This window comes from Microcaecilia unicolor, chromosome 10, assembly GCF_901765095.1.
Source record: "Microcaecilia unicolor chromosome 10, aMicUni1.1, whole genome shotgun sequence".
Lineage (NCBI taxonomy): Eukaryota > Metazoa > Chordata > Amphibia > Gymnophiona > Siphonopidae > Microcaecilia > Microcaecilia unicolor.
Genome location: NC_044040.1, coordinates 7,659,813 through 7,671,908, shown reverse-complemented (window position 1 = coordinate 7,671,908; position 12,096 = coordinate 7,659,813). Strand labels below are relative to the sequence as shown.

The window sequence follows — 12,096 nt, the reverse complement described above, 5'->3', positions numbered from 1 at the left end:
TGACCTGATCAACAGAGGGCAGTTCTTGAAAGCCAGTCACAGATGTATTGAGTTAGTCCAATTAAAGGGTCTCGCCTATAGCTTGTTTGTTGACCCTTATTTTTACAGATTCCAAGTGGATTTATAGCACAGCTGCAGTTCTCTGGCAGAGAGTAATCTAGTCCAGGAAGGCAGTGCGCCATTAACTCAACCGAGTCTGCTTCTGAGGTTAAAGAAACTGTTGATTATAAAACAAAACAAAAATGAAACAAAGCACCAGATGAGCAGCAGGGAAACACGTAAATGTAGAGTCTGATTAAAGTACGTTTACAGATTTTATTTGCAGGACTAGGCCATGGAAAAAATTAACATTGTGGGTTGAAGCCTCTTAATATTCAGTACAGGGATAAATAAGAAACAAGCAAGGGATTCTGTTTTATTATACATGTTTATTAAAATATCAAAAAATGTATGCCACAAGACTCCTTCCAAAAGTTGTGTTACACTTAATAGATCAATAAATCCCCAGTTCATTTTTATCTGCTGCTATGCAGAAATACCTTAGTACAAAAACACAGGATTCTCTGTAGTTCAAGAATGATGAATAATGCTGAGTGAGAGCATGCACCTACGGCCCTTCAGGGCTACAAACTGCTCATAATAATGGAAATTAATCATTTTCTTGGAGCAAATCTCCATGAAGATTTATTGTGGGCAAGTTGCAAACCAGACCAGTTTTGTAGTCCATAAGGGTCAGATCTCGCTCACCTGAGTAATTCACATGCCATAAAAGTAAGACCTTTCCAACTTGCAGCAACCAGAAACTTTAGACCACTGAGCCTGACACTGGTGCAAGGCAAAATGATTGAAGCTGTATTACAAAAAAAAACAAAGAAAATTATTAATCATATAGGAGCTACCTCGGTCCTCAAGAACTTGCAACAAAGTTGGGTTTTCAGGATTTCCCCAATGAATATGCATCTATTTGCATACACTGCCTCCATTGTGTGCAAATAGATCTCATGCATATTCATTGGGGAAATCCTGAAAACCTGACTGGGTTGTGGGCCTCGAGGACCAAGGTTGCCCACCCCCTGATATAGACAGTTAAAGTTAATGGAAATGAGTCAGCATGGGTTCAGCAACAGCAAGTCTCCTGCTTTATCAATTTATTAGATTTCTTTGAAGGTGAGAAAAAGCAAGTGGATCATGATGCGAAGATGCGAAGGAGGTAGAACGAGAGGACATGAAATGTCAGGAAGTATTTTTTCACGGAGAGAGTGGTGGATGCTTGGAATGCCCTCCTGCGGGAGGTGGTGGAAATGAAAACGGTAACGGAATTCAAACATGCACGGGATAAACATAAAGGAATCCTGTTCAGAAGGAATGGTCCACAGAAGCTTAGCCGAGATTGGCTGGCAGAGCCGATGGTGGGAGGCGGGGCTGGTGGTTGGGAGGTGGGGATAGTGCTGGGCAGATTTATACGGTTTGTGCCAGAGCCGGTGGTGGGAGGCGGGGCTGGTGGTTGGGAGGTGGGGATAGTGCTGGGCAGATTTATACGGTCTGTGCCAGAGCCGGTGGTGGGAGGCGGGGCTGATGGTTGGGAGGTGGGGATAGTGCTGGGCAGACTTGTACGGTCTGTGCCCTGAAGAGGACAGGTACAAATCAAGGTAGGGTATACACAAAAAGTAGCACATATGATTTTATCTTGTTGGGCAGACTGGATGGACCGTGCAGGTCTTTTTCTGCCGTCATCTACTACGTTACTATGATGAGAGTTGATATAGGTGGTTATTTTAGAAGCTCTATTCTTCTTCTGGGTATCTGAAAACTGGTATTTAGATATCCATATTGCATGGACATCCAAAACCCCACTATATAAAGCCAGGATATTAAAGTCTTCAATCCCACGCTACACACGGACTCTTTCTAGAAACCTGCAATTATTTCTGAATCTAGCCACTAGGTGTCACCCTTGAGCAGTGACCATGATGTTTTTCTTTCCCTCACCCTAGCGGCTTTGAGTGTTGTCTTCAATACCCTAATCTCTAGCCCCAGCTGACCTGGGAAGCAAAAGACGCAGTTTGAGATCAAATCAAGGAGCACCTGCATAGTAGGAGTGCGAGGCACAGCCACTGGACTGGCATTTTACATTATTATAGTGGAGAGGGAAGAAAAATACTAGTTAAAAGGCTTTCTATTTTCCATTGTGTTCGGCATGTCTAAAGTTACATTATGAATTCTGTCCAAGTTCTGGTTGTTCTGATGCTGAAGAAAAAGGAAGCGTGTAATACAGGTCAGCAAAATCGAAACCAAGCCGAGCGTACTCCAGGGGAAGTGGAGCTGTGAAGCCCTGTAACTAGATCTTACAGATTAAGGTTGCTGGCAGTCTTGTGAGCCCAATTATTATTATTATTTTTTTTTAGCTGCTTTAGTCCTGCACGTTTTGCTTTTATTTATGTTTAATATTATCGTATTAATCTAAGATGTGATTTTATTTTATACTGGGCTATTTCAAGTGATCTATGCACATAGAGTTTTGTCTCCCAGCAGTCATTGCTCAGTGTAGAACACCTCAGGGGTATTTGAAATTTGCCAACTTTGTTTACGATTCTAGTGCATCACCAGGGGGAATGTTATGCAAACTGAAACAGAGCTGTTGTGCGCTGCCTTGCTTAGTCCCTGCTGTGCCTGCTGCTGCACACTCTCTGCTATATGATTTTGAATATTATTGTTGTAAAACTGTTGCAGTGTGGCGCAGCCAGATGTCATAAAATATTTGAGAAAATCTATCAGGTATCATCAAATTCAGTATTTTGAATTCCCCTTTTTTGCTAACCCTGGGTTGTTCCCCTTTGTTATTCTAGACATACCAGAAGGAGAAATGCCTTTTTGTGACTGTTTAAACTGATCTATTTTTCTTCTCCTTTGTGTTTTTTTTGTTAGATGCATCATCCCATTCAGATGAAACCTGCAGATAGCGAAAAGTCAAACGGTATGTGATTGTTGGGATTTGTTTTGCTCACATCTTTTGCATGAGAAAATGATGGCCAAAATCTGAACCTTTACGGCTTTCTGGTTTATTTTCAAGCTTTTAAAAAGTTTCAGGTTTAATAAGTACAGCTATTTGCTATGCTGCTCAATTAGGAGCCTTTCCGAGCGGTTTACAATACAGTACAAGCAGAGAGGAGGGAAAGAAAATTGCAATCAAGGGAAGAAAAGAAAAATTAAGGAATAATTTTGCAATTCTAGTACCACTGGTGCATCCTTCAAACCGTCGCTCAACAAACAACAAAGGAAGGAAATAGGGCAAGGGGGATTATATATTAAATGCATCCTGGTTAAAAGGAAATGTTTTCAGTTCAGTCTTGAATTTTTCAAAAACAGCACGAGGCGGAAAGGAAGAGCGTTCCACAGGGTTAGGCCCTGACACTAAATATTCTTGTCCTGGTGGTATCTAAGCAAAAAGGTCTGAATGATGGCACAACAGGACAGTTTCAATGAGAAGATCTTACAGCTCTAGATGGAATGTACGGAATTAGTAAATGTGAAACGGAGGAATTCCAGCATGTTTGACTCCTTCCTCTCCTTCTCTGTGCATATCCAGCAGATAGCCAAGACCTGCCGCTTCTTCCTCTTTAACATCAGCAAAATTCGCCCTTTCCTCTCTGAACACACCACCCGAACTCTCATCCACGCTCTCATTACCTCTCGCCTGGACTACTGCAACTTACTCCTCACCGGCCTCCCACTTAGCCATCTATCCCCCCTTCAGTCTGTTCAGAACTCTGCTGCACGTCTCATATTCTGCCAGAACCGATATACTCATATCACCCCTCTCCTCAGGTCACTTCACTGGCTTCCAATCAGATACCGCATTCAATTCAAGCTTCTCCTTCTTACCTACAAATGCGCTCAGTCTGCTGCCCCTCGCTACCTCTCTACCCTCATCTCCCCTTATGTTCCCGCCTGTAACCTCCGTTCACAGGACAAATCCCTCCTCTCAGTACCCTTCTCCACCACCGCCAACTCCAGGCTCCGCTCATTCTGCCTCGCCTCACCCTATGCTTGGAACAACCTTCCTGAGCCCTTACGCCAAGCCCCCTCCCTACCCGTCTTCAAGTCTTTGCTTAAAGCCCACCTCTTCAATGCTGCATTCGGCACCTAACTCTTACCGTTCAGTAAATCCAGACTGCCCCAATTTGACCGCCCCTATCGGACTGTCCGTTCACTTGTCTCTTAGATTGTAAGCTCCTTGAGCAGGGACCGTCCCTCTATGTTAATTTGTACAGCGCTGCGTAACCCTAGTAGCGCTTTAGAAATGTTAAGTAGTAGTAAGTAGTAGTAATATTGCCGATCAAGTGCAATTACCTAAGCAGTGTACAATGCATGGCTTAGCCATTTGATCTCCCCATCTAGTCTGTGCCATAAAACCCATCCCTTGTAGCAGCTGTTAATGTATTAGCACTCACTCACAAATATGGCTTTGCAAGTATTTAATAGTTCTTTCTTAATAAATAGGGACATTGGGAGATAGCAGAGTCCCTCTGTGCTTGTGTCCTGAATCAGTTCATTACTTCTCTGAGGGGTCCTTTTTAGGGTTACCATACGTTTGGATTTAACTGGACATGTTCTCTTTTTGAGGACATGTCCGGACGGGTTTTGCCAGTCTGCCCGTTTGTACGGATTTCTGGACAAATGGGCGGGCGGGGTGGGTGGCGGGCCTATCCTAGCCTCCCCTTACTTACTATCTACTGCCCCTGGTGGTCTAGTGACCTCTTCGGGGCAGGAAAGAGCCTCCTCTTTCCTGCCTGGAGCGCTGCCCTTGCCCTGCATCCTGTTGCTGTGACGGGATTCAAAATGGCCGCCGAGAGTTGATGCGGCCTCGCGAGACTTCAATTCTCGGTGGCCATTTTGAATCCTGAGACCGTCACAGCAACAGGATGGAGGGCAAGGACAGAGCTCCAGGCAGGAAAGAGGGGGCTCTTTCCTGCCACAAAAAGAGGTCACTAGACCACCAGGGCAGTAGATAGTAAGTAAAGGCAGGGGAGGTGATGGGGGGCAGGGGAGGGGAATATGTGACAGGGGCGGGACAAGGATGCAAAAGGGGTGGGGTAAGGGGGCGAGGCATGTGCCCTCTTTTTCAGAGGACAAAATATGGTAACCCTAGTCCTTTTACTAAGGGTGCACTGAAAAATGGTCTGCGGTAGTGTAGGTGCAGGTTTTGGGCACGTGCAGAATCATTTTTCAGCGCACCTGTAAAAAAAAAAAAGGCCTTTTTAAAAAAAAAAGTGTTTTTGCCGAAAATGGATGTGCGGCAAAATGAAAATGGCCGCGCATCTATTTTGGGTCTGAGGCCTTACCGCCAGCCAGTGACTTAGTGGTAAAATCTCGTGTAGTAACCAGGCGGTAATGACCTGCACGCGCCAAATGCCCGTCTGCTACGTGCAGCAGAAAATAAAAATTATTTATGAAATTACCGCAAGAGCCACGCGGTAGCCGTGCGGTAACTCCATTTTGCCATGCGTTGGGCACGTGTAGACACGCAGCTTAGTAAAAAAAAAAAAAGACCCCTGAAATAGCCAGAGCGCACTCTTCACTAAATCAGAGCGCTTGGGAACCTTTTTACTAAACCATGTTAAGCACTTAAGATTAGATTCAGTAAAGGGTGCCTAAATGCCACCAAAAAAATCCACTTGGAGTTATGCGCCATTTATAGAGTAGCGCTTACAGCCAATTTCTTCGCCAAACCTAGGGTGTGAGGATTTACACCAACTGAAACCTGATGTAAATCCTGGTGCGTTAAGTTAGGCGCGAATCCCTGGTATGCAGTAATACTGCACGCAACTTTAGTGAACTCCCCTGACCTGCCACACCCCTTTTTGAGTTATGTGCTATAAGATTTATTTTATTTTTTTTTTTTTTATATGAAGTCTTTATTGAACAACAAAAATGCAATGTACAAAGGATACTGCATACGGTGATACCAAGCACAATTATACAAGCAGTTATACTCACAATAAATCCAGCATTACTCCCATGGAGTTACCCTACTCCAATTTAACAAGAGTATTTGTTCCAACTCATTCAACAGCTCCAACATTGACTCCAATTTTTTTTGAGAGTTTTTAATGAAATAGACAGTTCCCCCTTCTCTACCAAACCAACTATAAAACACCCCCTCCCTTACAGGAAATAACCAAAACCACATTGAGGAGAAACAGGCAAAGATTTACAGGAAATGGTTCATTTAAAAAAAAAATAAAAAAAAGGATAATTAAATTCAACAGCCGAACCCTTAATTACTAACCTTTTTCCAACCTATCTTTTTTCTTTCAACAACAACAATGATTCCAACTGAGAATGATCTTAATAAGCACATCTTTGTGCTTGAAAGGTAATCAAGCAACGACAAGGGTACTGGAGGAGAAATATGCTCCCCAGGGGTGTAGCTAGACACCCAATTTTGGGTGGGCCTGGGCTCAAGATGGGTGGGCAGAACTCCACCCTGTCCCACAAGTGATTTGGTTTCTCCCTCTCTCGTCTGCATGCCATATGGTCTCTCAAACATCTCCCCTCCCCCACATTCCTTTTAAGCCTTCCCTCTGATGCAACTTCCTGTTTCCGCATAGGCAGGAATACATCAGAGGGAAGGCTGTGGAGCCAGTGCAAGCAGTATGTATCAGTTGCTGCTCACTGCAGGTGAAGATCTGCTGTTTACAAGGAGGGGCAGTTGTTGGGAGTTTTCGGTTGGTGGGGCTTGGGAATCCCTGCCAGCCACATCATAGGTGTGCTGCTACTGGATGGGCCTGAGCCCAAAGTGGGTGGGCCTGGGCCCACCCGGGCCCTCCCTTGGCTACGCCACTGATGCTCCCAGAGCTGAAACTCACTCCTTAAGAGCCAAAAATTGTTTCCTAAGTTGCAGAGTAGCTTTGGTCATATCTGGAAGGACCTGAATTGTGGACAACCAATTCAGATCTTCCTAGTTGTGGAATTTATGGGGTTTTGCTACACGATAGAAGATCTGTGATTAACTTTTTGTGTTTGAAAGGAGATCATCTGTGTATAAGATCATATCACTCAGACTAAAAAATAAAAGCAATTTGAACCAGAAAACTCAGCACATGGTAACATAAATATGTCTCGTCACTAAGAGTACTGCCTTAAAATGGACACAAATGAAAATAAAAACAAACCTAAAATTCCCTTAGTGAGCGAGTGAAGATAGCAGTATAACCTCCAAATTTTTATTATTTCCCAAACAAAGAGAGACAAGGTGGAGGGGTTAATTTTGTATTCAAATGATTTAACTTTCTCTCCTCTCTCACTCCTCATCCTCTCTGCTCTGCATGACTTTCTCTTTCCTGCTTCTCCCCCTCATGCCTCCTGTGATCCATTCTTCTCTCACATGGCACAATCCTGTCTCAATCCCCCCTTCCCCCCCCCAATCCAATTTTAGCCTTTCACTGTATTCTAAACTCATTCTGGTACTCCAATAGCCTCTCTGTGTTTCAAGCCTCACTCTGGCATTGCCAGAGATTTTGAATACTCTCCCACGGGAAATCCATAACAATGCTCCCACAAGATTCCTGTGCACTGAGAAACTGTACCTGCAGGATTCTCATTGCAGGATTCCCACAATTCCCATCCCTCTGTTGCTCTCTAGAGCAGACACCATGTGTTAATCTGAATGTTAACACACACGGCCTGCAATTAAAAATAATAATAATAATGGGAACATGTTAAATTTGAGCTACCCTACAGTAAAATCCCGTGTTTAACCACGGTAACTGAAAGTTTTACTGCAGCTTAGTAAAAAAGGATGAAACTACAGTGTAGTACATTTAAAACAAATCGGAGAAAATATTTCTTCACCCAACACATAATTAAACTCTGGAATTCGTTGCCGGAGAACGAGGTGAAGGCGGTTAGCTTAGCAGAGTTTAAAAACGGGTTAGACGGTTTCCTAAAGGACAAGTCCATAAACCGCTACTAAATGGACTTGGAAAACTCCAAAATTCCAGGAATAACATGTATAGAATGTTTGTACGTTTGGGAAGCTTGCCAGGTGCCCTTGGCCTGGATTGGCCGCTGTTGTGGACAGGATGCTGGGCTCGATGGACCCTTGGTCTTTTCCCAGTGTGGCATTACTTATGTACTTATGTCCTCTACTTGGCTCACTTTTATTACATAGAGCAGTGATTTAACCTATTGTGATGTCATAGTGGCTCATTCCACCAATAAGAGCCAACCTCATTAGTGATGTCACAATGGCTTGATTGTATAGAATGTTTGTACGTTTGGGAAGCTTGCCAGGTGCCCTTGGCCTGGATTGGCCGCTGTCGTGGACAGGATGCTGGGCTCGATGGACCCTTTGTCTTTTCCCAGTGTGGCATTACTTATGTACTTACGTAGTGTTTATCTAATACAGCGATCTGAACACCTAACTGTTCAGCAGTGAATTCTAATATTAAAATAGCTCAAAAGTTTTGGTGGTTAGTCTAATTGTATAACCAGGAAAACAGAATGACCCACACCCTCAAAATGGATTTTTTTTTTCTTTCAAATTAATTCCTTTACAACTTGGGGCTTGATTCTAGATTGCATCATTTAGGCTTCCTACTCTTGCAGCCCACACACTGATAAGCTCCATAAGAACTTGGTGCAGCCAGAACAAATGTGCTGAAGCAGGGTACCTCAAAACACCTGTGCAGATGATTCCACTGTATATGTGCGTGGAGGGACTCTAGTTAAAACTTAAATGTCAAAGAGGGTGTGGAGAGGGATTTTTGTACAGCTGCCTCATTAACCTGTGTGGCTCTGGGGATTTTCCTTTATCCTTACTCTATGCTTATGTTTTTAAACTGCTGTCTACAGAAATTGCCCAGGGAAAGGACTCTTTCTAAGAAAGTTTCCTTTCTTTGGAATTCCTTGCCGCCTCATTTAAGGTTGAAACGGTTTATTAAAATAAAGGAACAAAGCTGTACAGCTCAATAGAGCTGAAGAAAATAAAAAAAGATGGCAAGTGACGGCTATCTATAAACTCTCGATGACACGGAGTGGAGGAGTGGCCTAGTGGTTAGGGTGGTGGACTTTGGTCCTGGGGAACTGAGGAACTGAGTTAGATTCCCGGCACAGGCAGCTCCTTGTGACTCTGAGCAAGTCACTTAACCCTCCATTGCCCCATGTAAGCCGCATTGAGCCTGCCATGAGTGGGAAAGCGCAGGGTACAGATGTAACAAAAATAAAATAGATACTATTGGAGATTCTACATGGAATGTTGCTAGTATTGGAGATTCTACATGGAATGTTGCTACTATTGGAGATTCTGCATGGAATGTTGCTATTCCACTAGCAACATTCCATGTAGAAGGCTGTGCAGGCTTCTGTTTCTGTGAGTCTGACGTCCTGCACGTACGTGCAGGACGTCAGACTCACAGAAGCAGAAGCCTGCGCGGTCACATTGGTGATCTGCAAGGGCCGACTTCTACATGGAATGTTGCTAGTGGAATAGCAACATTCCATGTAGAATCTCAAATAGTAGCAACAGTGGAGGCGTGGCCTAGTGGTTAGGGTGGTGGACTTTGGTCCTGGGGAACTGAGGAACTGAGTTCAATTCCCACTTCAGGCACAGGCAGCTCCTTGTGACTCTGGGCAAGTCACTTAACTCTCCATTGCCCCATGTAAGCCGCATTGAGCCTGCCATGAGTGGGAAAGCGCAGGGTACAGATGTAACAAAAATAAAATAGATACTATTGGAGATTCTACATGGAATGTTGCTAGTATTGGAGATTCTACATGGAATGTTGCTACTATTGGAGATTCTGCATGGAATGTTGCTATTCCACTAGGAACATTCCATGTAGAAGGCTGTGCAGGCTTCTGTTTCTGTGAGTCTGACGTCCTGCACATACGTGCAGGACGTCAGACTCACAGAAGCAGAAGCCTGCGCGGTCACATTGGTGATCTGCTAGGGCCGACTTCTACATGGAATGTTGCTAGTGGAATAGCAACATTCCATGTAGAATCTCAAATAGTAGCAACAGTGGAGGCGTGGCCTAGTGGTTAGGGTGGTGGACTTTGGTCCTGGGGAACTGAGGAACTGAGTTCAATTCCCACTTCAGGCACAGGCAGCTCCTTGTGACTCTGGGCAAGTCACTTAACCCTCCATTGCCCCATGTAAGCCGCATTGAGCCTGCCATGAGTGGGAAAGCGCGGGGTACAAATGTAATAAAAATAAAATGTACTTTTTCTTTACGTATGCATTATGTACACCTCCCCAACTCCCTCTCCCCCCCCCCCTCTATTTAATACTGGACATCCAGAAGATCAGGTCAGGTTACTAATAGTCTAATATTATACTATCCAACTCTGAGAATATTTAAGGAGCAAACAATGAATAAGTCTCAAAAAAAAATTTAAAATTAAAAACTATTCTGAAGAAAAAGAACAGGGGGATAGTTGTATTCTTATACCTCCCCCTTCCAGCATACTATTAAAGCTGCATCCAGCTAACCCCATCCTAACCCCCTCCCCCCCCCCCCCCTTAAGAAACTGATACTGGTATGGATTATATGAGGTTAAATACAAAAAAGAAAAGATAATGAAATGTTTCACACTCAAACTAAACGGAGTTTAAAATCAAACTGCGGGAATGAGATGGCAAGGATTGTATGTAGCGCAACAGCAGTTGAAGAACACACAACAATTGAAATACGAAAAAAGCACCAAGGATTATTCAAGAATGGGATAGTCAAGAGCTCTTTATTGGACCCGACAAGGGCCGTGTTTCAGCATCCAGCACCTGTGTCAGAGGTCAATATGGTCAATGTATCTAAAATGGGCTAAAAATCACGAGAGGATTATAAGCTATCTTGGTTTGTTATTGGCCTATTTTAGATAGATTGACTACATCAACCCCATGATGCAGACGTTTGACGCCAAAACATGGCTTGTGTCGGGTCCAGTGAAGATCTCTTGACTGTCCTACTCCTGAATGGCCCTTGGCGCTTTTTTCATATTTCCAAGGACTGTATTTAAACATCCCAAGTAGACAGGAAGGCCTCCTTCTTAAATGAAGATTTGGCTTGCTTCTACTCCAACACCATTAGAATGTGAAATCTATTCCGCCAGCTCCAAAAAGAGGTCAAATCACTGAGAATCAAGTCACTTAAAATTGGTTTGTTTGTTTTTTGTTTTCTATTAATCCAGCCCTACAGCTTAAGCAATTGCCACTGCCTCGTACCCCAAGAGATTCAAAATTATCCAAAAGCCAGCCCACTAGCAGTAATGGTAGGTTTTGTCCTATTAATCGCCCTAAATACTTGATCACCGTTCTCCAAAATCTTCGTATCCAAGGGCAGGACCAAAAAGCATGATAAAAAGAGCCATTGACTATGCCACGTTTGAGGCAAAGTGATGTGTCTACTCGCCCTACATCATTAATAGCTTTATCAGTTCTGACCAAATGGCCTTGGGCATTGCGGATCTGTAATACTTTACAGGGACCATTCCAGTGACGTATTATTCTTGCCAATAATTTACCACTTTTGTTTACCATGGAGATATAACTGATATTTGTAATAGGCTAATGATTTCTTGGTTCTTTGGTGTGTAAGCTCATTAAGGGGTCCTTTTACAAAGGCGCTAGCATTTTTAGCGTGTGTTGAATATGCATGCGCTAAACGCTAGAGATGCTCATATATTATTCCTATGGGCTTCTCCAGCATTTAGCCCGCGCTAAAAATGCTACCATGCCTTTGTAAAAGACCCCCTTAGTGCAGTCTGAGAAGTAAGGAGTTTAACCTTGTTAGTTGCTGTGGGGTGAACTCCATACACAAGGTGATCAGAGCATACCTGCTTTTCCAAACGCACAATCTCCCTGACCCTCACCTTTCTTTTAAAATTGGCATAAGCTATAATTTTGTCCCTGAGCACTGCTTTGGCTACCTCCCAATAAAGAGCGCGAATAGGCTCACGTCTTGCATGATGTTAATAGTCATTCCATTTTCTCAACAGAAACTCGCGAAATGCAGAAAATCATTACTAACATAGTAACATAGTAGATGACAGCAGAAAAAGACCTGCACGGTCCATCCAGTCTGCCCAACAAGATAA

The 12,096-nt window shown here is 43.6% G+C and overlaps 1 protein-coding gene across 7 annotated transcripts in view; it reads left to right on the top strand.

The window, feature by feature from the left end:
• The window catches only part of CELF2 (CUGBP Elav-like family member 2), a 485,873-nt gene that overhangs the window by 325,585 nt on the left and 148,192 nt on the right, over nucleotides 1-12,096 (top strand). For all 7 annotated transcript variants that reach the window (XM_030217226.1, XM_030217224.1, XM_030217223.1 and 4 more), the window contains exon 4: nucleotides 2,926-2,974. In XM_030217226.1, coding sequence (XP_030073086.1) covers nucleotides 2,926-2,974 — 49 coding nt within the window. The remainder of the gene's footprint in view (nucleotides 1-2,925; nucleotides 2,975-12,096) is intronic.